Source organism: Lithobates pipiens, unplaced genomic scaffold (assembly GCF_037356315.1).
Source record: "Lithobates pipiens isolate NorthernLeopardFrog02 unplaced genomic scaffold, aLitPip1_a1.2 Scaffold_196, whole genome shotgun sequence".
In the NCBI taxonomy this organism is placed as follows: domain Eukaryota; kingdom Metazoa; phylum Chordata; class Amphibia; order Anura; family Ranidae; genus Lithobates; species Lithobates pipiens.
The window spans coordinates 147,395-173,772 of record NW_027507768.1 but is presented as its reverse complement, the minus strand read 5'-3'; the positions used below and the strand labels follow the sequence as shown (position 1 = coordinate 173,772).

Below are 26,378 nucleotides of genomic sequence, written 5' to 3'. Positions count from 1 at the left end.
ATGCTGACGACACTCAGATCTATCTCTCTACCCCTCAGCTCACTCCCTCTGTCTCCTCACGTATCACTAATTTACTATCAGATATATCAGTCTGGATGTCACATCACTTCCTCAATCGATCCAAAACCCAACTTATAATTTTTCCTCCCCCATATGCCCCTTCCCCTGATCTCACTGTCAAAATCGATGGCACAACCATAAGCCCATCCCCCCCATGCCAAGGTTCTAGGTGTAGTCCTGGACTCTGCACTCTCCTTCAAGCAACACATCCAATTACTGTCCAAATCCTGCCGCCTCAACCTCCGCAACATCTCCAGAATACGTCCCTTTCTAACCAATGAGACAACAAAGCTCTTAATTCACTCGCTGGTCATCTCTCACCTCGACTACTGCAACTCCCTTCTCATTGGCTTACCTCTACATAGGCTCCTCCCCCCATCAATCCATCATGAATGCCGCTGCCAGACTTATCCACCTTACCAATCGCTTGGTGTCTGCTACTCCTCTCTGCCAATCCCTCCACTGGATTCCACTCAGCCAAAGAATTAAATTCAAAATACTAAAAACTACGTACAAAGCCATCCACAACTCGGCCCCCAGCTACATCACTAGCTTAGTCTCTAAATACCAACCTACTCGTTCTCTTCGTTCCTCTCAAGATCTCCTGCTCTCTAGCGCCCTCATCACCTCCTCCCATATCCGCCTCCAGGACTTTTCCAAAGCCTCCCCAATCCTATGGCATGCCCTACCCCAATCTGTCCGCTTATCTCCTACTTTATTAGCTTTTAGACGATCCCTGAAAACACTTCTCTTCAGAGAAGCCTACCCCACCCACACCTAACTGTGTTTTCATTTTCTCCATCAGCTCATCCCCCCACAGTTATTACCTTTTTGTTTCAACTTGACCCTCCCTTCTAGATTGTAAGCTCTAACGAGCCGGGCCCTCTGATCCCTCCTGTATTGATTTGTATTGTAAGTGTACTGTCTGTCCTCATATTGTAAAGCGCTGCGCAAACTGTTGGCGCTATATAAATCCTGAATAATAATATTAAATTCCAGGTTGTGAGGCAACAAAACACAAGAAATGCCAAAGGGGGTGAATACTTTTGCAAGGCTCTGTAGTACAGGAGATGATCAGAGAATGCAGATATAGTACAGAAGACATTATGCCACGGACTGGCACTTGGCGGGGGGGGGGGACTCCATTCTCGTCCACCTCTATGCTGAACAATGACAGTCATGAAGATGGAGGATTGGACAAACATTGGCCGAGATCAATTGAAGTCTCTCTCCTTAACCCGCACAGGATGGAGTCGGATCCGTTTGATCTTCAGCTGCCATGATGCTGCACATGGTGACAGTTTGAGCACAACCAATGTTACATGAAAAAAGACACAAGTCCAACCCATGTTGTGTGATTATATGTCATTATTACATTGTATATCATGTATGTTGTGTGATTATATGTCAGTATTACATTGTATATCATGTATGTTGTGTGATTATATGTCATTATTACATTGTATATCATGTATGTTGTGTGATTATATGTCATTATTACATTGTATATCATGTATGTTGTGTGATTATATGTCAGTATTACATTGTATATCATGTATGTTGTGTGATTATATGTCATTATTACATTGTATATCATGTATGTTATGTGATTATATGTCAGTATTACATTGTATATCATGTATGTTGTGTGATTATATGTCAGTGTTACATTGTATATCATGTATGTTGTGTGATTATATGTCAGTATTACATTGTATATCATGTATGTTGTGTGATTATATGTCAGTGTTACATTGTATATCATGTATGTTGTGTGATTATATGTCAGTGTTACATTGTATATCATGTATGTTATGTGATTATATGTCAGTGTTACATTGTATATCATGTATGTTATGTGATTATATGTCATTATTACATTGTATATCATGTATGTTGTGTGATTATATGTCAGTGTTACATTGTATATCATGTATGTTGTGTGATTATATGTCATTATTACATTGTATATCATGTATGTTGTGTGATTATATGTCAGTATTACATTGTATATCCTGTATGTTGTGTGATTATATGTCAGTATTACATTGTATATCATGTATGTTGTGTGATTATATGTCAGTGTTACATTGTATATCATGTATGTTGTGTGATTATATGTCATTATTACATTGTATATCATGTATGTTGTGTGATTATATGTCAGTATTACATTGTATATCATGTATGTTGTGTGATTATATGTCAGTATTACATTGTATATCATGTATGTTGTGGTTGTTCAGGTGATTGAGTTTCTTGAAACAAACGATGCCCCCCGCTGAGACCACGGCCTGTGGAAGGGAATTCCACATCCTTGCCATTCTTACCGTAAAGAACCCTCTATATAGTTTAAAGAGGAAGTAAACCCTGATGAGTTTACTTTCTCTTTCATTCCCTGCAAAGGTAAAGCATAATGGACTACTATGCATCGCATCGCATAGTAGTCCATTATGTGTCACTTACCTGACACAGGAGCCAGCGAAGTCACCGCTGTCCCCTGTAGTCTGGAGCCTCCATCTTCTCGGTGGGTCTCGCTGCTCCGCCGCTGTCATTCCGCGAAGCCACGATGACGTCACTCCCCCGCATGCGCACGGGAGCCGAGATGCACGGCATTGTGCGGCATCTTCATTATCGAGGATGCCACGCTCAGTACGCCTGCGCGCCGTAGACAGCGGTGCTCGTCTTCGGGCAAATATCTCCTAAACCGTGTAGGTTTAGGAGATATTTCTTGGACCTACAGGTAAGCCTTAATCTAGGCCTTAATCTAGGCTTACCTGTAGGTCAAAGTGGTTTGTAAGGGTTTACAACCACTTTAAGGTTAAACCTCTTTTTCTTGTAATTTTAATGAGCGGCCACGAGTCTTGTTAAACTCCCTTCCGTGAAAAAGTTCTTCCTATTTTGGGGTCACCAGTACAATATTTATATATTGAAATCCTATCCCCTCTCAATGTGACAGTTATATTACCAGCATGTGTCAGGAACGTAAATATTTTTTTTTAAATTGATAAATTGATGGGATTACTTCCACTTAAATGTCCAGATCTGTGCAGAGAGAAGACATTCTGCTTCTTTAGTGTAGAATTCGGGGGAGTTATTCATCATTTGGGTCTTTCTATGAAAGTTCTGGTTCTGCTGGGTGCTCAGCTTCCATGTGTGGTGTGTACCCATCACTGACAACAGCTCAACCCCTCACTCTAAGTCCTGGATTCAAAACCCAAATTAATACCCCCCCCCCCCCTCATCCACGTCCACATCCACATCCATCCATCCATCCATCCACCCATGTCTCCATCTTTCCACTTCTCCATCTATCCACGTCTCCCTCCTTCCACTCCCCCATCCACATCTCCATCTATCCACGTCTCCCTCTATCCACGTCTCCCGCCTCCTTTCATTCCCCCATCCACTCCCCCATCCTTCCACGTCTCCCTCCTTCCACTCCCCCATCCACGTCTCCCTCGATCCACGTCTCCCTCGATCCACGTCTCCCTCGATCCACGTCTCCCTCGATCCACGTCTCCCTCGATCCACGTCTCCCTCTATCCACGTCTCCCTCCTCCTTTCATTCCCCCATCCACTCCCCCATCCTTCCACGTCTCCCTCCTTCCACTCCCCCATCCACGTCTCCCTCGATCCACGTCTCCCTCGATCCACGTCTCCCTCGATCCACGTCTCCCTCGATCCACGTCTCCCTCGATCCACGTCTCCCTCGATCCACGTCTCCCTCCTCCTTTCATTCCCCCATCCACTCCCCCATCCTTCCACGTCTCCCTCCTTCCACTCCCCCATCCACGTCTCCCTCTATCCACGTCTCCCTCTATCCACGTCTCCCTCCTCCTTTCATTCCCCCATCCACTCCCCCATCCTTCCACGTCTCCCTCCTTCCACTCCCCCATCCACGTCTCCCTCTATCCACGTCTCCCTCCTCCTTTCATTCCCCCATCCACTCCCCCATCCTTCCACGTCTCCCTCCTTCCACTCCCCCATCCACGTCTCCCTCGATCCACGTCTCCCTCGATCCACGTCTCCCTCGATCCACGTCTCCCTCCTCCTTTCATTCCCCCATCCACTCCCCCATCCTTCCACGTCTCCCTCCTTCCACTCCCCCATCCTGCCACGCCCCCATTCTTTTCTTCCTGGAATCTGTCCTCCCTTAGCTTAGGCATAAAGGTAGGAGGCTGTGCTTAGCTGACCAAGCCCCTCCCCCCTCCCATGAAGACACCTGGGAGGGATGACATCATTGTGGCCTTGGCTAGAAACCAGGAAGACACTGAAGAAATAGAAAAAAAAGAAAGTAACATAATAAGTAAATGTAATCTCCCTTCCTATGTACTAATGATGGGAGGATGTTTACAATGTAGATGGAACCTCTGGAGTCCACCGTCTCGTCTCGGGTTAGCGAGGCTTCTGCACACGCGGTATGACTGTGCGCTGTACAGGATGGGAGATCTGAGGGATTTCCCAGAACTCTCAGTGATAGGAATACATAGATTTATCGGAGGGGACATAGGAGGGGACATCACACCCAGACTGTCCTATCTGCATTCACACACATTGGGGGAGATTTACTAAAACTGGAGCACACAGAATCTGGTGTACAAACCAATCAGCTTCCAGGTCTCATTGTTGAAGCTTCATTGAAGAAGCTGAAGGTAGAAGCCGATTGGTTACCAGGCACAGCTGTGCCAGATGCTGCACTCTCCAGCTTTAGCGCCCCCCCCAGGCAGATGTACACATTACACATTTGGCCCTCTTTGCACACTGCACTAATCCCGTCCTGGCTGGATCAGGGCAGAACTATGAGCCTCATAACGCTCCTGAAAATCTGATCCGCATTATTAGTGATCCCCATTGTGCGGTGTGTTTACCATCAGTGGTGGGATATGAATGGAGAGTGTTCATCTTCTTGTAGTAATATCCCCCCCACCCCCCAGAGAGGGGCAGTTCATCCAGCTGTCTTTTGTCTGGGGCTTTTAGTGCACAGTGACCCCCCCCCCTGAGGGTCACATCCTGCCATTACCAGCCGCTACATTGTAGATTCCAGTTTATGGCAGCTGATACGAATACAGAGCAAACAGACAGAGAAAATCAATATTTGTCATTCAATTTGTGGCTGTGAGGGACGCTGGTACACCAGGTATCCGGACTCACCTCTGGCCCAGAGATGCCGCATGTAAGTCGATGTGAGATGGAAGGTCCCGGAGATCGGAGGCCGGATAGGCATGGAGAGGCACCAGGAGGGTCTCATCACCCTGGAAACACGGCAATGCCGGGGACGGGAGAGGACACAACCGCTCATTAGAAGTCATCACCGGACAGATTTATACACAGTTATCTGATGGGGGGGCTTTATATCATCAATTTTCAGATCACCCCCCCCAAAACTACTTCTTATATTTTACACAAAACATTTTATAGCGTTATTGAAAGAAAGGGGAAATGAATAAAGGGGACTGGAGGGTAACCAACCCCCGGGACTTTAACGGCACCAAATATGTATAAACGATAAGTAAAATCAATAAAGTTTTATTCAGTGTACAAAAAACATTTTTCAGATAAAAAAGACAATTTTGTCCATATACATACAAAATAGAAAATATGAGTATACAAAAGTTGGTACATAAGCCTACAAGACTCCACAAATTACCACATTTATATACGATTTAAACTGCATTGTTTCTTTCCTACACATTTCGCTCTTCTGAGCTTCCTCAGGACAATTGCAGCATACAGCAATCAATAGAAAACCCATATAGTTGGTGAATTCATATAAATGTATATCATTATTTCCAAATGTTGTAAATATTAATTTTTGCTTAGGCGAGAAAAATTTAGATTCTCCTCCTTTTCCACCAAATAGGTGGACTGTGATGAGAGCAACGCTAGGGATCCCCAATCTCCCCCGCGAGTCTGGCAATGCCCAGAAGGTGGCTGAATTAGAACCAGTTGAACATGCCCAATAACAGCAAACCCCGTGTGTTGTCAGATAGAGATTAAACGAAATATGTTTTTAAACACGAGAGATTTCTCTGTGCTGATCTGTTTTGTAAGGCAATAGTAATGTAGTCAGAGAGATTCGAATACTTCTCCGTCTGGGAGCGGCCCCACGTGTCTTCTCCCGTCACTTGGGGATCCCTACTATATGGGTTTTCTATTGATTGCTGTATGCTGCAATTGTCCTGAGGAAGCTCAGAAGAGCGAAACATGTAGGAAAGAAACAATGCAGTTTAAATCGTATATAAATGTGGTAATTTGTGGAGTCTTGTAGGCTTATGTACCAACTTTTGTATACTCATATTTTCTATTTTGTATGTATATGGACAAAATTGTCTTTTTTATCTGAAAAATGTTTTTTGTACACTGAATAAAACTTTATTGATTTTACTTATCGTTTATACATATTTGGTGCCGTTAAAAAAGTCCCGGGGGTTGGTTACCCTCCAGTCCCCTTTATTCATTTCCCCCTTTCTTTCAAAAAATTTTAACTGGGATGTGGCACTTTTCTATCATATATACTTATGTGACCATTAGCCTTTTTCTATATATATCCTTTGTCTATTTTATAGCGTTAGTTCAGAGAGTGATACAAGTACCGACTATCCATCATCATCAGGCTCAATTACAATTGGTCCTTGTGGGGTGGTGCAGAGTTTTGTTACATATTTATAAAGAAGTGAATGTGCCTTTCACAGGTGGTGAATCCATCACATGGACCAGGCAGGTTCACCCGCATTCAACAAGGAGAGAGGCGCCTCTAAGAGAAGACATTTCAACAAACAATCGGCACACAGTCTATGACCTCACATGTTGGAGAACGGAGGGGTGCCGGCTGCTGTGGAGGAACAAGCTGACCACCGAGTTCCTGCACAGCCGGCACCCCTCCACATGGAGCGATACCACCCCCGACCGCGCCGGAGCAAGACGGGCGGAGGGCGCAGGAGCGCCACCCAGACTTTATGGGACCGATTTGATCTTCATACGTCTTCACAATGTGAGAGTATAAACTGTGCGCCTATTAAGGGGTTTGTTGAATCGTCTCCTCCTAGAGGCGCCGCTCTCCTTCTTGTCTTTACAGTTCTGGGACCTGGTTTCTGTTCTGCGATGACGGCAGCCCTGACAGCCCCCAGACACTAATCCCGTATAGATTAACCGTTTCTACAGGAAACCCTCGAGACCATGTACTTCACGACAGAAGTGTTGTCAACTGGGACATATATGAGCCTTCGCTCTACCGCATACACCTGTATTTTTAGGTTCACCCACATTGAATGTTTGGTGAATGTCGGGTTCTCTGATGCCACGTACACACGACCGGACTTTCTGGCAGACTAGGTCCATCGGACATTCCAATCATGTGTGGGATAATCCGATCATTTTTCATAAAAAATAAATAATAATAAAAATAAATAAATAATAAAAAATAAAAAAATCCAAAACGGACCTAAAAATAGAAAATGTTTCAAATCTGTCCGACAGACTTCAATTCCTATCGGTAAAACCGTCCGTCTGTGTGCTGGTCCGACGGATCAAATACGACGCAAGGGAAGCTATTGAACTTCCTTTTCTAGTCCCGTCGTACGCCATCACGTTCAAAACTAACCGACTTAAAGCGGAGGTCCACCCTAAAATGGACCTCCGCTCATCGGAATCCCCCCCCCCCCTCTGGCGCCACAATTGGCACCTTTCAGGGGGGAGGGGGGGGTGCAGTTACCTGGATAATCCAGGTAACTGCACCCACTTCCGGGATAGCTGTCTGCGGAAAGGGGCGTAGATTACGCCCCTTTCCGCAACTGCCTGCCCCCTTCAGCAAGTGCCCCGCTGCCTGCTGGGAAACACACAATTCTCAGAGGCAGCAGGGACCGTCCAGATTGCGCCGCGCGGCTCGCACATGCGCAGTAGGGAACCGGGAAATGAAGCCCAAGATGGCGGCGGCAGCACCCGAGTGTCGATCTAGAGATCGGCTTCGGGTGCCGACATCGCGGGCGCGCTGGACAGGTAAGTGTCACTATTTTAAAAGTCAGCAGCTGCAGTATTTGTAGCTGCTGGCTTTTAAAAAAAAAAAAAAAAACGCGGAGTCCCGCTTTAATCCATTTGTGTGTGGGCAAGTCCATTAATTCGGAAGTCCGTCGGAAAGTCCGGTCGTGTGTACGCGGCATGAATGTGTAAGCAGAACGAATCTACAATGGATACAGACAGACTGATGATGACATAGAAAGCACCACCAATCAGTGGACGAGCCGTCTCTGATCAATTGTGCCATAACCAATGGATAGAGTGGGTGTCTTCACAGGCTGGGCATCTGCACCCGTCTGGTGTCCTACATGTTGGGTGTCCCCACAGGAGGGGCATTCAAACAGGATGGGAGTCTGTATACACAGGGGGTCCATACACATTGTGGGGACACCCGATCCCAGCATCCCCACAAGTTAGGTGTCCGCACAGGTTGGGTGCCCTTCATTGACCTTATTGGCCTAACTGGGTGAACACAGTAGTCCTGATCTTGTGTACCTTGTAGGCTCTTCCCATACATTTCCACATCTTTTATAAACTGCCCGACATCTTCATGATCCAATAGAAGGATTTTTAAAAGGTCCGGCGCATTTCAGGGGCCTGAATCACCCCCACCCCCTTCAGTCCCAGATGAAGGAGGTCATTCTAGACCCCGAAATGTGTTGGACCTTTTACAAAGTCTTCTATACAGTGCCTTGAAAAAGTATTCATACCCCTTGAAATTTCCAACATTTTGTCATGTTACAATCAAAAACGTAAATGTATTATATATGATAGACCAACACAAAAGTGGCAAATAATTGTTAAGGGGAATGAAAAGGATACAAATAAATATGTCAAAAGTGTGTTTATTTGTATTCAGCCCCCTTAAAGAGGAAGTAAACACTGATGGGTTTACTTCCTCTTTGATTCCCTGCAAAGGTAAAGCATAATGGACTAGTATGCATCGCATCGCATCGCATCGCATCGCATCGCATAGTAGTCCATTATGTGTCACTTACCTGACACAGGAGCCAGCGAAGTCACCGCTGTCCCCTGTAGTCCGCCGCATCCATCTTCTTGGTGAGTCTTGCTCCTCCGCCGCTGTCATTCGACGGAGCCGCGATGACGTCACTCCCGCGCATGCGCATGGGAGCCGCCACTCGCGGCATATCGCCGTTGACAGCGGTGCGCTCAGTGCACCTGCGAGCCGCTGTCTACAGCGCATGCGCCGTAGACAGCGGTGCCTGTGTTTTCGCAAATATCTCCTAAACCGTGTAGGTTTAGGAGATATTTCCTGGACCTGCAGGTAAGCCTTAATCTAGGCTTACCTGTAGGTCAAAGTGGTTTGTAAGGGTTTACAACCACTTTAACTCCAATACCCCTAATTAAAATCTAGTGGAACCAATTGCCTTCAGAAGTCACCTAATTAGTAAATAGAGTCCACCTGTGTGTCATTTGATCTCAGTATAAATACAGCTGTTCTGTGAAACCCTCAGAGGTTTGTTAGAGAACCTTAGTGAACAAACAGCATCATGAAGGCCAAGGAACACACCAGACAGGTCAGGGATAAAGTTGTGGAGAAGTATAAAGCAGGGTTGGGTTATAATAATATCTCCCAAGCTTTCACCATCTCACGGAGCTCTGTTCAATCCATCATCAGAAAATGGAAAGAGTATGGCACAACTGCAAACCTACCAAGACATGGCCGTCCACCTAAACTGACCGGGCCGGGCAAGGAGAGCATTCATCAGAGAAGAGCCAAGAGGTCCATGGTAACTCTGGAGGAGCTGCAGAGATCCACAGCTCAGGGGGGAGAATCTGTCCACAGGACAACTATTAGTCGTCTCTCCACAAATCTGCCCTTTATGGAAGAGTGACAAGAAGAAAGACATTGGAGGAAGAAAGTCATAAGAAGTCCTGTTTGTAGTTTGTGAGAAGCCATGTGGGGGAGGGGGCAGCAAACATGTGGAAGAAGGTGATCTGGTCAGAGGAGACCAAAATTCTACTTTATGGCCTAAAAGCAAAACGCTATGTGTGGGGAAAACTCACACCGCCCATCCCCCGAACACACCATCCCCACCGTGAGACATGGTGGTGGCAGCATCATGTGGTGGGGATGGTTTTCTTCAGCAGGGACAGGGAAGCTGGTCAGAGTTGATGGGAAGATGGATGGAGACAAATACAGGACAATCTTAGAAGAAAACCTGTTAGAGTCGGCAGAAGACTTGAGACCGGGGCGGAGGTTCCCCTTCCAGCAGGACAACGACCCGAAACATCCAGCCAGAGCTACAATGGAATGGTTTACATCAAAGCATATTCATGTGTTAGAATGGCCCAGTCACAGTCCAGACCTAAATCCCATTGAGAATCTGTGGCCAGACTTAAAAATTGCTGATCACAGACGCTCTCCATCCAATCTGACAGAGCTTGAGATATTTTACAAAGAAGAAGAATGGGCAGAAATGTCCTCTCTAGATGGGCAAAGCTGGTAGAGACACCCCCAAAAAGACTTGTAGAGAAAGGGGGTTCTACAAAATATTGACTCCGGGGGGCGCCATACAAATGCCACCCCCCCCCCCCCACACCTGTCGGTATCTGGGCATACTTATACACCCCAACTTAGATCTCGATATCAAACTCAATTTAAACCTATTGATTCAAAAACGTCAGGAAAACAAGACAGCTAGCTGGATTAAATTACCCCTCTCAGTAGTCGGCCGCTGTAACTTGATAAAAATGATTTGGACTCCACAATGGAATTCATAATGCACCCATCTGGATCCCTATCCATGCGTTTTTAAAAATGCAATACCATTTTCCGCACATTGATTGAAAACAGGTTCCATGTAGTAAGTTGGAAACTCTGCAGTAAAAAGGACTCGGGCGCCCCGGCACTTCCAAACCCATTTTATGATTTCATAGCAGCTCAATCACAGCATTTAAGGGGGTGGCTGTCCCCCGAGTCCTCTGATCTGATAAGGAATATTATACGCACACAGCTGTCCGGTGACGGCCTCGTGGAATGCATAGAAAAGGGGGACTTAGGGGCTCTACCATCTTACCCCACCCTGGTACTCATAGACAGAATATGGAGTAAAGCCAAACAGCATCTCCAATATGCAGGATACACCAACTGGTCCCGTATTTGGGACAAGAGGAACTCCCCAGAACCAGGTAAGTTACAGGGTTTCTCTGGTCTAGGAGGGTGTTGTGTTTTATTCCACAGTTGTACCATAGAGGCCTCTTCCAAGACTTCCAATCACTGAACTAAGCCTACAATCAGTGGTGGCTGGTGAAGTTTTAGGATGGGGGGGGCTTGGGGGGGGGGCTTCGGGGGCGCCAGACCCCGCCCTTCCTTTTTGACCCCTCCCGCTTGGTAAAAATGGGTGTGGTTTCAGCTAGTGGGCGTGGCTCTAAGGTGGTGTGGTTAGAGTCTGAGATGAATGAGGGATGGAGGGACAGCAGGCCCAGATCCTACACAATAGACATGTGTATGCTAGAAAAAGTTTAACAATCAGCAGATAAAAGGTATTCCAAACACCTGGTTTAGCACTTCAATCATCCCGGCACCATGGTTGTTGTGGTGTCAGGATTATTGAAGCACATTATTTCTATTATAAACATTGCAATATAAAATTAAATCATTCAACTCTGCTATCAGGTGTCCCCAGCGGAGTCCCTCCTTACATGCAGCCTGTGTTACATAAAATGCAGCCTGTGTCCCACCAAATTGCAGCAGCTTGCCTGTGTCACATCAAACCCCCCCACCCCCTTACTTACCTTGTTGCCTGTTCTCCTCTCCAACGGTGTCTCCTGTGGAGAGGTCTGTCCTCTCATACTTCCTGTTTCCTCTCTCCTGGGCGCAATTGAAGAGAGAAAGCAGGAAGTGACAAACTCAGATGTCAATCAAACCGCCCCGGCCGTAGTAATATATACTATGAGCGCTGGACGGAAGCTACTCAGTGATTCAGGAAGCGCCGCAAGGCGGGCTAAACGTCTGCAAATGAAGTGCTACGTCTGCAATCTCGTGACTGCATAGATGTGGCGCTTCCTCTAGGTGCGCTGTGTCCGGCGTCCAAAACACAGTGCACTTAAGGAACTTTTTTTAAAAGAGCCAGCTTTAAAAAAAATATATATATTCTTTGTGACTGCCTGGGGGGGGGGGGATGTGGGGGACGACGACTAGGGGTGCCTGGGTGCTGCCTACAATACTTACATCATCATCCCAGAAGGGACAGACATCCACCCCATATGGTCCTCTCCTAAGTCGCTATGTCAGTGCGGCGGCGCTCCATGTACATTTTAAACTGAAGGGATATCCTTACAGTGGTGATGTAGAGCTGCAGTGGTTGAATGTATTGTTGGGTAAAACAATAGTTGAGGGATAGGATACAATGAGGGCACACACACACACACACACACACACACACACACACACACGGTAACTCAAGGACTACGGACTCAGATATACTTTTTCTAGACACTGCTTCTTTATTTTACATAAAATGATTGCCTTTTATACAATGTGAACGCATACATCATGTAGTCGGCTGGCCACAAGAATGGATAAATCTGTCCACTCAGTTATGTGATACATTTGTTGTTCAATGAAAGTGTTACCTTTGTTCTCAATAAAAATTATCTGATTAAATTTTTTTTTTTATAAAAAATGCCCCTCCCCCACACTTTTCACATTTATTTGTATCATTTTCCTTCCACTTCACAATTATGTGACCCTTTGTGTTGATCTCTCACATAAAATCCCAATAAAATGCATTGATGTTTTTGGTTGCATTTCAAGGGGTATGAATACTTTTTCAAGACACTGTATAGAGCACTTTGTAAAAGGTTCAACACATTTCAGGGGCCAGAACAATTCCCTTCATCTGGGACTGAAAAAGGGGGGGGGGGTGAGTTCTGGCCCCCGAAATGTGTCGGTCCTTTTAAAAATCCTTTGTTTGAACATTGGAATAAACTTGTGTCTGGACACCTATTAGAGGTTTCCATAAAGGAGAGTTTTCTGGGTTCCCCTAAAGGTAGATCACAGGTGTCCCCAATGGAAGATTGCCCCTCTATTCTTGTTCATTTTCTGCCCCACTCTTACCGAGATGAATGGGGGGGGGGGGGGGGGGGGCTTTAGGATGAGGATAACTATATTGACATACAGCGCACCGATGGGAGGAAATGGTTGAGCTCCATCCTATGTTACCTTGCAGTGGATGCGGATGCAGTCGTAGTAATATCTCCACTCATCCGGAATGAACTGGACATGGACAGTGAAAGCCAAACCGGGGACCAGTCTGTTCTGTGAATGAGATATAGACGAGGTCAGCGAGGCTCCACATTACCTCCCATATAGAGAATATCAGGGATCACCCAATAGGACAGGATGGAGGAGGATTTCTGGGACCTACTTACTACCCTAGGGCTCGCCAAAGGGCCCCCCCCCCAGTCTACGCCAGGGCTCGCCAAAGGGCCACCCCCCCTCAGTCTACGCCAGGGCTCGCCAAAGGGCCACCCCCCCTCAGTCTACGCCAGGGCTCGCCAAAGGGCCACCCCCCCTCAGTCTACGCCAGGGCTCGCCAAAGGGCCACCCCCCCTCAGTCTACGCCAGGGTTCGCCAAAGGGCCACCCCCCCTCAGTCTACGCCAGGGTTCGCCAAAGGGCCCCCCCCAGTCTACGCCAGGGTTCGCCAAAGGGTCCCCCCCCCAGTCTACGCCAGGGTTCGCCAAAGGGTTCCCCCCCCAGTCTACGCCAGGGTTCGCCAAAGGGTTCCCCCCCAGTCTACGCCAGGGTTCGCCAAAGGGTTCCCCCCCCAGTCTACGCCAGGGTTCGCCAAAGGGTTCCCCCCCCCAGTCTACGCCAGGGTTCGCCAAAGGGTCCCCCCCCCAGTCTACGCCAGGGCTCGCCAAAGGGCCACCCCCCCCTCAGTCTACGCCAGGGCTCGCCAAAGGGCCACCCCCCCTCAGTCTACGCCAGGGTTCGCCAAAGGGCCCCCCCCAGTCTACGCCAGGGTTCGCCAAAGGGTCCCCCCCCAGTCTACGCCAGGGTTCGCCAAAGGGTTCCCCCCCCAGTCTACGCCAGGGTTCGCCAAAGGGTTCCCCCCCCCAGTCTACGCCAGGGTTCGCCAAAGGGTTCCCCCCCCCAGTCTACGCCAGGGTTCGCCAAAGGGTTCCCCCCCCCAGTCTACGCCAGGGTTCGCCAAAGGGTCCCCCCCCAGTCTACGCCAGGGCTCGCCAAAGGGCCACCCCCCCCTCAGTCTACGCCAGGGTTCGCCAAAGGGCCCCCCCCAGCCTACGCCAGGGTTCGCCAAAGGGCCACCCCCCCCTCAGTCTACGCCAGGGTTCGCCAAAGGGCCACCCCCCCCCCAGTCTACGCCAGGGTTCGTCAAAGGGCCCCCCCCAGTCTACGCCAGGGTTCGCCAAAGGGTCCCCCCCCCCCAGTCTACGCCAGGGTTCGCCAAAGGGTCCCCCCCCCCCAGTCTACGCCAGGGTTCGTCAAAGGGCCCCCCCCAGTCTACGCCAGGGTTCGCCAAAGGGTCCCCCCCCCCCAGTCTACGCCAGGGTTCGCCAAAGGGCCACCCCCCCTCAGTCTACGCCAGGGTTCGCCAAAGGGCCACCCCCCCTCAGTCTACGCCAGGGCTCGCCAAAGGGCCACCCCCCCTCAGTCTACGCCAGGGCTCGCCAAAGGGCCACCCCCCCTCAGTCTACGCCAGGGCTCGCCAAAGGGCCACCCCCCCTCAGTCTACGCCAGGGCTCGCCAAAGGGCCCCCCCCCCCCAGTCTACGCCAGGGTTCGCCAAAGGGCCCCCCCCCCCAGTCTACGCCAGGGTTCGCCAAAGGGCCACCCCCCCTCAGTCTACGCCAGGGTTCGCCAAAGGGCCCCCCCCCAGTCTACGCCAGGGTTCGCCAAAGGGCCCCCCCCAGTCTACGCCAGGGTTCGCCAAAGGGCTCCCCCCCCAGTCTACGCCAGGGTTCGCCAAAGGGCCCCCCCCCCAGTCGACGCCAGAGCTCACTGAAGGCCCCTCAGGGGGCTGCAGGTAAGATGGGGGCCTCATGATTACCAATGGTGGCCCTGACTATCTGCAGCACTAGCTGTGTACGTTGCGTCCTCTGGTGAAAGAGATGGGACGGGGGGTGGGGTTCTGTACTGGAGGTACTCACAGCTTTCTTGTAGCTGATGGTGAAGTGTTTGCTCTGCGGGGGAATGATATGAACACTGGAGACATCCGGGGAGACATTGATCAGCTTCTGTTCAGAAAACAAAACATTCCAAATATTATTATTCACATATCCTGCACATCGCCTGACGAGTCACCAGCAGATCCAGGTCCTCACCTCGGGGCTGAGGTCAGGTCTCTTACCGGGGCCAAGATCCCATACTGGGAATGGGCTCAGGTCTCATACCGGGGCCAAGGTGCCATACCGGGAATGGGGTCGGGTCTCATACCGGGAATGGGGGTCGGGTCTCATACCGGGGCCGAGGTGCCATACCGGGAATGGGGGTCGGGTCTCATACCGGGGCCGAGGTGCCATACCGGGAATGGGGGTCGGGTCTCATACCGGGGCCGAGGTGCCATACCGGGAATGGGGTCGGGTCTCATACCGGGGCCGAGGTGCCATACCGGGAATGGGGTCGGGTCTCATAGTTACATAGTTACATAGTTAGCAAGGTTGAATAAAGACACCAGTCCATCCAGTTCAACCTGAGTGAGTGTCTACAATTGTCCCTATCCCTGTACATTGCACACTCACATAGGTCCCTACCCTCAGGAGCCCACAATCCAAGGTCCCCATTCATATACTAGGGTCAATTTTGGACAGAAGCCAACTAACCTACCTGCATGTCTTTGGAGTGTAGGAGGAAACCGGAGTACCCGGAGGAAACCCACGCAGGCACAGGGAGAACATGCAAACTCCAGGCAGGTAGTGTCATGGTTGGGATTTGAACCAGCAACCCTTCTTACTGCTAGGTGAGAGTGCTAACCGCTACACCACTGTGCTGCCCAAATACCGGGGCCGAGGTGCCATACCGGGAATGGGGTCGGGTCTCATACCGGGGCCGAGGTGCCATACCGGGAATGGGGTCGGGTCTCATACCGGGGCCAAGGTGCCATACCGGGAATGGGGGTCGGGTCTCATACCGGGGCCAAGGTGCCATACCGGGAATGGGGGTCGGGTCTCATACCGGGGCCGAGGTGCCATACCGGGAATAGGGTCAGGTCTCATACAAAATAGATTGCAGCGACACATCCAAGAATGATGTTTATCCTGCAAGGCTAGTTAAAAACACCTGAACATATTCAAAAAAAAAATACGGGGGTCTGGTCACACTATATGGTCATATAGTGCTAAGCCCACTTACTGGGTCAAAGTACCCCCGATTAGTGAGCACCATCTTGAATTTAAATGCATTTTAGGGTGTGCCCCCCTAATATGTTTTTGTAGGTCCCATACTGGGAATGGGGCCTCAGCCCATGTGACTCTGGACGCTACACTCCCCCCGCCCCCCCACACACACACACACACACACACACACACACACACACACACACACACATGGGTGTCAGTGGAGTTGGGGAGAGGAGACACAGGAGGAAGAATTAGAATGAGACTCACCAGAATCTGCCGGTGACATTTCCCGACTTCATATCCCCCAAAATGGAGGACGGCAGGCTCCGCCTCCACCGATCCATTCCGACCGAGCTGGGTGTAAATCTCTGCAAGACAGAAAAATTCTGTACAACGGATAATGGGGTGAGATGGACAGTGTACAGGGAAACGGGTGTGAGGGGTGAGGCACATGGTGGGTGTAGCAGATGTAATGGGTGAGCGTGTATGCAGACTATGGGGTGTACGATGTGGGGTGTACAGGATGCAGGGGGTTTATGATGTGGGGTGTATAATGGGAGTCACGTGGAACTCAGCTTACCTTGGAGAGCTTTGGAAACGCCTTGTCCAGCTCCTCTGGCCCTTCCTAGATGTAAGTCACCCTGTGTCTATTAGGGGCGCCGGGTGACCGAGAACCCCGACTATGATCTGCACTAATCAGAATCACCGGACAACCCCACCGGACTCAGCATTTCATTTGACCCCCGTTATCCCGGGTTCTGTATGTGTGGTTTGTGAGGAAAGAATGAAGAGGCTCTTTAAATTGGGACATTAATATTACTGAACAAGATCCCTCCAGAAATATATGAAGATAAAGTCCAACCTATTATGGGATGTATATGTGTCTGGATTAGCTGTGAGAGGGGGAAGGCGATTTCTCCAGCCGCCCCTCCCAAAAACGGTCTAGTATTGGAAAGCTGAATACACCTCTGTGCCATTATGTAAAGAAGGGGGAGTGTCCCCTGAGTGTGTGATATATATATATATATTCCTGGTGTACTCCAAGACTGGTGTTGTCGGGTTCTTGGGGTTACCATAGCAATGGATCTGATTGGTCTCATGTTCCAGGACTTGGGAAGCAGCTTCTTGGTGCAGATACAGGGTGTATGATGTGGGGTGTACAGGGTGTCGGCTATAGAAGGGTGTCAGATTTTGGGGTGACACTGACTGGATTCCACTAGGTGGTTGGGGATGGGTGTATGGTTTGGAGTGTAGTATGTGGGGGCGGTCCTATTTCAGGGTGTATGAGGTGGGATGTATGGTTCGGGAGTGCAATTTCAAGGTGCATGGCTTGGGGTGTAGTATTTGGGGGTGTAGTATTTGGGGGCGACACTGACTTGTCTCCAGAAGGTGGTTGGGGACGGGTCGCGGCTCTTTGAGGGTTCCGGTCCTCTTCACCCTCTCGGGGTGATGTCGGGGGAGGGGGAAGGTGGCGGGATGGACGACCTCCATGACATCAGCAATCCGGGTCACCTGGGGAGGAATGACATCATCAGTACACAGAACACAAAGTCCCGTCCCCCTACACGGGATTGTATGAGATCCGACCATCGATCACCTCCAGACCATCTGACTAACGGGGGTACCTCAGGTGTTCCGGGATCCCTTCTATCTGAGGAGAGGGGGGTGTACCGGATCTCTAGGAGGAGGGGGGGGTACCTCCATGACATCAGAGAGCCGGATCACCTGGGGAGGAATGACATCCTCAGTACACAGAACACAATGTACCCTCCCCCTACTGGGTGGGTGTCTAGAGGGAGGAGGGGGGTGTACCGGGTGTCTGGGGGGGAGAGGGGGGTGTACCGGGTGTCTGGGGGAGTGGGGATGGGGGGGAGGGGGGTGTACCGGGTGTCTGGGGGGAGAAGGGGGTGTTTACCGGGTGTCTCGGGGGGGGGGGGGGAGGGGAGTGTACCGGATGTCTCGGGGGGGAGAGGGGAGTGTACCCGGTGTCTAGGGGGAGGAGAGGGTGTACCGGGTGTCTCGGGGGGAGGGGAGTGTACCGGGTGTCTCGGGGGGGAGGGGGGGGGTTTTGGGAGGTGTACCGGGTGTCTGGGGGAGGGGGGGTGTACCGGGTGTCTAGGGAGAGGAGGGGGGTGGTACCGGGTGTCTGAGGGGAGTGTACCAGGTGTCTGAGGGGAGGAGGGGGTGTACCGGGTGTCTGGGGGGGGGGGGGGAGGGGAGTGTACCGGGTGTCTGGGGGAGGGGGGGTGTACCGGGTGTCTGGGGGAGGGGGGGGTGTACCGGGTGTCTGGGGGAGGGGGGGTGTACCGGGTGTCTGGGGGAGGGGGGGGTGTACCGGGTGTCTGGGGGAGGGGGGTGTACCGGGTGTCTGGGGGAGGGGGGGTGTACCGGGCGTCTGGGGGAGGGGGGGGTGTACCGGGTGTCTGGGGGAGGGGGGGGTGTACCGGGTGTCTGGGGGAGGGGGGTGTACCGGGTGTCTAGGGAGAGGAGGGGGTGTACCGGGTGTCTGGGGGGGAGGGGAGTGTACCGGGTGTCTGGGGGGAGGAGGGGGTGTGTACCGGGTGTCTGGGGGGAGGAGGGGGTGTGTACCGGGTGTCTGGGGGGAGGAGGGGGTGTGTACCGGGTGTCTGGGGGGGAGGAGGGGGTGTGTACCGGGTGTCTGGGGGGAGGAGGGGGTGTGTACCGGGTGTCTGGGGGAGGAGGGGGTGTGTACCGGGTGTCTGGGGGGAGGAGGGGGTGTGTACCGGGTGTCTGGGGGGAGGAGGGGGTGTGTACCGGGTGTCTGGGGGGAGGGGGGGTGTACCGGGTGTCTGGGGGGAGGGGGGGGGGTGTACCGGGTGTCTGGGGGGGAGGGGGGGGGTGTACCGGGTGTCTGGGGGGGAGGGGAGTGTACCGGGTGTCTGGGGGGGAGGGGGTGTGTACCGGGTGTCTGGGGGGAGGAGGGGGTGTGTACCGGGTGTCTGGGGGGAGGAGGGGGTGTGTACCGGGTGTCTGGGGGGAGGAGGGGGTGTGTACCGGGTGTCTGGGGGGAGGAGGGGGTGTGTACCGGGTGTCTGGGGGAGGAGGGGGTGTGTACCGGGTGTCTAGGGGGAGGAGGGGGGGTGTACCGGGTGTCTAGGGGGAGGAGGGGGGGTGTACCGGGTGTCTGGGGGAAGGGGGGGTGTACCGGGTGTCTGGGGGGAGGGGGGGGGGTGTACCGGGTGTCTGGGGGGAGGAGGGGGTGTGTACCGGGTGTCTGGGGGGAGGAGGGGGTGTGTACCGGGTGTCTGGGGGGAGGAGGGGGTGTGTACCGGGTGTCTGGGGGAGGAGGGGGTGTGTACCGGGTGTCTGGGGGAGGAGGGGGTGTGTACCGGGTGTCTGGGGGAGGAGGGGGTGTGTACCGGGTGTCTGGGGGGAGGAGGGGGTGTGTACCGGGTGTCTGTGGGGAGGAGGGGGTGTGTACCGGGTGTCTGGGGGGGGAGGAGGGGGTGTGTACCGGGTGTCTGGGGGGAGGAGGGGGTGTGTACCGGGTGTCTGGGGGGAGGGGGGGGGGTGTGTACCGGGTGTCTGGGGGGAGGGGGGGTGTGTACCGGGTGTCTCGGGGGGGGGGGGAGGGGAGTGTACCGGGTGTCTCGAGGGGGGGGGGGGGGTTTTGGGAGGTGTACCGGGTGTCTGGGGGAGGGGGGTGTACCGGGTATCTGGGGGAGGGGGGTGTACCGGGTGTCTGGGGAGAGGAGGGGGGTGTACCGGGTGTCTGGGGGGAGGGGGGGTGTGTACCGGGTGTCTCGGGGGGGGGGGAGGGGAGTGTACCGGGTGTCTCGAGGGGGGGGGGGGGTTTTGGGAGGTGTACCGGGTGTCTGGGGGAGGGGGGTGTACCGGGTATCTGGGGGAGGGGGGTGTACCGGGTGTCTGGGGAGAGGAGGGGGGTGTACCGGGTGTCTAGGGAGAGGAGGGGGGTGTACCGGGTGTCTAGGGAGAGGAGGGGGGTGTACCGGGTGTCTAGGGAGAGGCGGGGGGTGTACCGGGTGTCTAGGGAGAGGCGGGGGGTGTACCGGGTGTCTGGGGGGAGGAGGGGGGAGGGGAGTGTACCGGGTGTTTCGGGGGGGGGGAGGGGAGTGTACCGGATGTCTGGGGGAGGGGGGTGTACCGGGTGTCTGGGGGGAGGGGAGTGTAACGGGTGTCTGGGGGGGAGGGGAGTGTAACGGGTGTCTGGGGGGGAGGGGAGTGTAACGGGTGTCTGGGGGGAGGAAGGGGTGTGTACCGGGTGTCTGGGGGAGGAGGGGGGGTGTACCGGGTGTCTGGGGGGAGGAGGGGGGGTGTACCGGGTGTCTGGGGGGAGGAGGGGGGGTGTACCGGGTGTCTGGGGGGAGGAGGGGGGGTGTACCGGGTGTCTGGGGGGGAGGAGGAGGGGGGTGTACCGGGTGTCTGGGGGGGGAGGAGGAGGGGGGGTGTACCGGGTGTCTGGGGGGAGGGGGGTGTACCGGGTGTCTGGGGGGAGGGGGGGTGTACCGGGTGTCTGGGGGGGTGTACCGGGTGTCTGGGGGGAGGAGGGGGTGTGTACCGGGTGTCTGGGGGGAGGAGGGGGTGTGTACCGGGTGTCTGGGGGGAGGAGGGGGTGTGTACCGGGTGTCTGGGGGGAGGAGGGGGTGTGTACCGGGTGTCTTGGGGGGGAGGGGGGTGTAGGGGGTGTCTGGGGGGAGGAGGGGGTGTACCGGGTGTCTGGGGGAGGGGGGGGTGTGTACCGGGTGTCTGGGGGGAGGAGGGGGGTGTGTACCGGGTGTCTGGGGGGAGGAGGGGACGTGTAGGGGGTGTCTGGGGGGAGGAGGGGGGGGGTGTACCGGGTGTCTGTCTGGGGGGAGGAGGGGGGGTGTACCGGGTGTCTGGGGGGAGGAGGGGGGTGTACCGGGTGTCTGGGGGGTGTGTACCGGGTGTCTGGGGGGAGGAGGGGGTGTGTACCGGGTGTCTGGGGGGAGGAGGGGGTGTGTACCGGGTGTCTTGGGGGGGAGGGGGGTGTACCGGGTGTCTGGGGGGAGGAGGGGGTGTGTACCGGGTGTCTGGGGGGAGGAGGGGGTGTGTACCGGGTGTCTTGGGGAGGAGGGGGTGTGTACCGGGTGTCCTTGGGGGGGAGGGGGGTGTACCGGGTGTCTGGGGGGTGTGTACCGGGTGTCTGGGGGGAGGAGGGGGGTGTACCGGGTGTCTGGGGGGGAGGAGGGGGTGTGTACCGGGTGTCTGGGGGGAGGAGGGGGTGTGTACCGGGTGTCTTGGGGAGGAGGGGGTGTGTACCGGGTGTCTTGGGGGGGAGGGGGGTGTAGGGGGTGTCTGGGGAGAGGAGGGGACGTGTAGGGGGTGTCTGGGGGGAGGAGGGGACGTGTAGGGGGTGTCTGGGGGGAGGAGGGGGGTGTACCGGGTGTCTGGGGGAGGGGGGGGGGTGTGTACCGGGTGTCTGGGGGGAGGAGGGGGGTGTGTACCGGGTGTCTGGGGGGAGGAGGGGACGTGTAGGGGGTGTCTGGGGGGGAGGGGGGTGTGTACCGGGTGTCTGGGGGGAGGAGGGGGGTGTACCGGGTGTCTGGGGGGAGGAGGGGGTGGGTACCGGGTGTCTGGGGGGAGGAGGGGGTGTGTACCGGGTGTCTTGGGGGGGAGGGGGGTGTAGGGGGTGTCTGGGGGGAGGAGGGGACGTGTAGGGGGTGTCTGGGGGGAGGAGGGGGGTGTACCGGGTGTCTGGGGGAGGGGGGGGGTGTGGACCGGGTGTCTGGGGGGAGGAGGGGGGTGTGTACCGGGTGTCTGGGGGGAGGAGGGGACGTGTAGGGGGTGTCTGGGGGGAGGAGGGGGGGTGTACCGGGTGTCTGGGGGGAGGAGGGGGGGTGTACCGGGTGTCTGGGGGGAGGAGGGGGGGTGTACCGGGTGTCTGGGGGGAGGAGGGGGGGTGTACCGGGTGTCTGGGGGGTGTGTACCGGGTGTCTGGGGGGAGGAGGGGGTGTGTACCGGGTGTCTGGGGGGAGGAGGGGGTGTGTACCGGGTGTCTGGGGGGAGGAGGGGGTGTGTACCGGGTGTCTTGGGGGGGGAGGGGGGTGTACCGGTGTCTGGGGGGAGGAGGGGGTGTGTACCGGGTGTCTGGGGGAGGAGGGGGTGTGTACCGGGTGTCTTGGGGAGGAGGGGGTGTGTACCGGGTGTCTTGGGGGGAGGAGGGGGGTGTACCGGGTGTCTGGGGGGAGGAGGGGGGTGTACCGGGTGTCTGGGGGGAGGGGGGGGTGTGTACCGGGTGTCTGGGGGGAGGAGGGGGTGTGTACCGGGTGTCTTGGGGGGGAGGGGGGTGTAGGGGTGTCTGGGGAGGAGGGGTGTAGGGGGTGTCTGGGGGGAGGAGGGGACGTGTAGGGGGTGTCTGGGGGGAGGAGGGGACGTGTAGGGGGTGTCTGGGGGGAGGAGGGGACGTGTAGGGGGTGTCTGGGGGGAGGAGGGGGGTGTACCGGGTGTCTGGGGGGAGGAGGGGTGTGTACCGGGTGTCTGGGGGGAGGGGTGTGTACCGGGTGTCTGGGGGGAGGAGGGGGGTGTGTACCGGGTGTCTGGGGGGAGGAGGGGACGTGTAGGGGGTGTCTGGGGGGAGGAGGAGGGGGGGGGGGTGTACCGGGTGTCTGGGGGGAGGAGGGGGGGTGTACCGGGTGTCTGGGGGGAGGGGGGTGTACCGGGTGTCTGGGGGGTGTGTACCGGGTGTCTTGGGGGGGAGGGGGGTGTAGGGGGTGTCTGGGGGGAGGAGGGGACGTGTAGGGGGTGTCTGGGGGGAGGAGGGGACGTGTAGGGGGTGTCTGGGGGGAGGAGGGGGACGTGTAGGGGGTGTCTGGGGGGAGGAGGGGGGTGTACCGGGTGTCTGGGGGGAGGAGGGGGGTGTACCGGGTGTCTGGGGGGTGTACCGGGTGTCTGGGGGGAGGAGGGGGGTGTACCGGGTGTCTGGGGGGAGGAGGGGGGTGTACCGGGTGTCTGGGGGGAGGAGGGGGGTGTGTACCGGGTGTCTGGGGGGAGGAGGGGACGTGTAGGGGGTGTCTGGGGGGAGGAGGGGGGTGTGTACCGGGTGTCTGGGGGGAGGAGGGGGGTGTACCGGGTGTCTGGGGGGAGGAGGGGGGTGTACCGGGTGTCTGGGGGGAGGAGGGGACGTGTAGGGGGTGTCTGGGGGGAGGAGGGGGGTGTGTACCGGGTGTCTGGGGGGAGGAGGGGGGTGTACCGGGTGTCTGGGGGGAGGAGGGGGGTGTGTACCGGGTGTCTGGGGGGAGGAGGGGACGTGTAGGGGGTGTCTGGGGGGAGGAGGGGGGTGTGTACCGGGTGTCTGGGGGGAGGAGGGGGGTGTACCGGGTGCCTGGGGGGAGGAGGGGGGTGTACCGGGTGTCTGGGGGGAGGAGGGGACGTGTAGGGGGTGTCTGGGGGGAGGAGGGGGGTGTACCGGGTGTCTCGGGTGTTCCGAGCTCCTCTCTCCTCAGGAAGGACGCGTTGCCATAGTGATGCCGGAAGTCTTTGAACGTTCCATGCATGGGGCGGGCCTTTCCGGAAATAACCAATCATTGGGATGAATGGGCGGGGTCTCAATGACACGGGGCCGTGTGGGCGGAGCTCGGAGATGGAGCGAAAGTCTATGTACCCCCCTTCCCCCGTTTATATACCTCCCTCTATATACCCTTTCCCTATATACACCTTCTATATATCTTCTCCCCTATGTACCCCATGTATATACCTCCCTCTATATACAGTGCCTTGAAAAAGTATTCATACCCCCCAGGGGTCAAGTCCTGGGAAAAAAAGTGTGGGAACTCCCACCCAAGATCCCCTCCCCCACCAAAAAAAAAACAATGATTCTCTCATATACACAAACGCTTCTAAAGTGGTATTTTTCACACAATTTTCATATTGTGTGTATGAAGATTAAAGTGGTTCTGCACCTAAAAAAAAATTATTAAAAGCCAGAAGATACAAATATTGCATCTGCTGACTTGTAATAAATGGACATTCACCTGTCCCGGGGTCCAGCGATGTCGGCGGCAGATGGCGGGGGATCGTTCATCTCTCTGCTGCCTCCATCCTCTGTCAGGGAATCGGGAAGTGAAGTGTTGCGGCTTCACTGCCCCTTTCCCTACTGCGCATGCGCGAGTCACGCTGCGCGTCTCTGCTGGTCCCCGCTGTGTCCTGGGAGCTGTGTGTTTCCCAGAACACAACGGGGGGGGGCATCTGCGGCGGTCTTGTCCCGGAAGTGGGTGCAGATACCTGAATTATCCAGGTAACTGCACCCCCCTCCCCCCTGAAAGGTGCCGATTGTGGCACCGGAGGGGGGGAGGGATCAGATTAGCGGAACTTCCCCTTTAGGGTGGAGAACCGCTTTAACTGTTAGTACATTAAAAAAAACAATCCTCAATAAACATAAATCCGGTAATTCTCGGAATAATCGTCATTCATTCATTGTGCTTCCATGTCATGTGACCATCATCTTCTGATCTTTATTGGGAATGTTATTTTGTATATAGAGTGTTTCTGTGGTGAGTTTACACTTTTCATTGAACAGAGTTTGGATAACACAGGGTTATACGGAAAGGTGATAAATGAACTGCACATTATCTGGACAGAATGTTGGGGAGATAGTGATATGTTCCTGCTTAGGAGATGTATGTTAGCTTGGGGGGGCTGCAAACTCTGCAGGGGCTCCAACACACACTCGCTGCTATTCCAACCCTTCACATATTTCCACATAAACTTCCCTCCTGACATTAAACTTTGCCAGGTATTGTGCCCAGCTTACCACTCCAAACTGATGTTCCTCCCTCAGCTCACCTCTCTCCCTGCATGTCCTGTGAGCAGAATAGCTGTGCTCCTCCTCTGGGGTCTCTCATCATATGGCACTGAGGATAGAGGAGGGGGGGATTCAGCAGGACACACAGAGCGAGTATGCAGGACAAGGGGGGGGGGAGGGGAGACAGAAAATCAGGAGGGGCCGGTGGGGAGGAGCGAGAGGTCTGACTAAATACAATCTCTTAGCAGCAGGGACCTGATCTACCCGTCAGCTAGCTGTGATTGACAGGTAGATTGAAGCAGAAGCTGTCATGGGGCCCCCTACTGGCAATGCCTGAATGGTCAGGTGTGCGGCACTTACTATTGTGAGCTGTGTCGGCGGCTGCTGGTGTAGCACCTCCCACACACCTCACATACTACAAAGTCTTGCAGGACACGGCTGCTAACGGGAACTGAGTTCCTGTTGTGGAAAAAGTACAGGAACTCCGTTCCCATGCGTTCCCGCAGGACTTGAGCCCTGATACCCCAAGACATTCCCCACATTTTGTTACAACCAGAAACATAAATGTATTTTATTGGGATTTTATGTGATAGACACAACACAAAGTGACAAATAATTGTGAAGTGGAAGGAAAAGGATAAATGATACAAATAGATATGTGAAAAGTGTGGGGGAGGGAGGGGCATTTGTATGGTGCCCCCCAGAGTCCATACTTTGTAGAAGCCCCGTTGATTTCTGGAAGGACATGATGGTGGTGGTGGGGCGTTGTGAAGGACAGACGTGTTACCTCAATCCATCTTCTGAACAGACGCCAGGAGACTGATTTACTGCAGGTGACAGCCGCAGTCACCAACCCTTCCCAATAGTTCCCAGCGATCCCACCCGAGCGACTGGGATCTCTTCTCCACCCGAGCGATTGGGATCTCTTCTCTACCCGAGCGACTGGAATCTCTTCTCCACCCGAGCCTCAGATTTCCATCATGTTCTCCTGGAATCTCGCCATTTCTGGGGCAGAGGAAGACATTTTGGCCCCAATAGACCTCAGTAGGAAAAAACACACCTAAATTGCGCATTTTCTGGCCTAAAATCCAGCTAAAAATTAAAGAAAAATCACACAGGTCTAAAATGGCCAAAATGCCGATGCAAGTAGTACAGAAAAACAGGTGAAAAGGTGGCCAAAAATCCTCATCTCAGCTGTGAGTGGGGCCACAAGGATATAGGTGACCTTCC

At 54.1% G+C, this 26,378-nt stretch overlaps 1 protein-coding gene across 3 annotated transcripts in view; it reads right to left on the bottom strand.

Annotated features, from left to right (window-relative positions):
• CFAP221 (cilia and flagella associated protein 221) overlaps positions 1–23,902 on the bottom strand; it is a 61,189-nt gene extending 37,287 nt beyond the window's left edge. The window contains exons 1-6 of one of the 3 annotated variants that reach the window (XM_077493994.1): positions 23,814–23,902; positions 17,782–17,917; positions 16,673–16,773; positions 15,218–15,304; positions 13,265–13,360; positions 5,215–5,315 (exon numbers count right to left, since the gene is read on the bottom strand). In XM_077493994.1, coding sequence (XP_077350120.1) covers positions 5,215–5,315; positions 13,265–13,360; positions 15,218–15,304; positions 16,673–16,773; positions 17,782–17,896 — 500 coding nt within the window. In that variant the 5' untranslated portion in view covers positions 17,897–17,917; positions 23,814–23,902. Of the gene's footprint in view, positions 1–5,214; positions 5,316–13,264; positions 13,361–15,217; positions 15,305–16,672; positions 16,774–17,781; positions 17,918–18,030; positions 18,137–18,320; positions 18,328–23,813 lie in introns of those variants that run through there. The other 2 variants (XM_077493995.1, XM_077493993.1) reach the window with 2 other exon arrangements.
• Between the last annotated feature and the right edge of the window lie 2,476 nt (positions 23,903–26,378).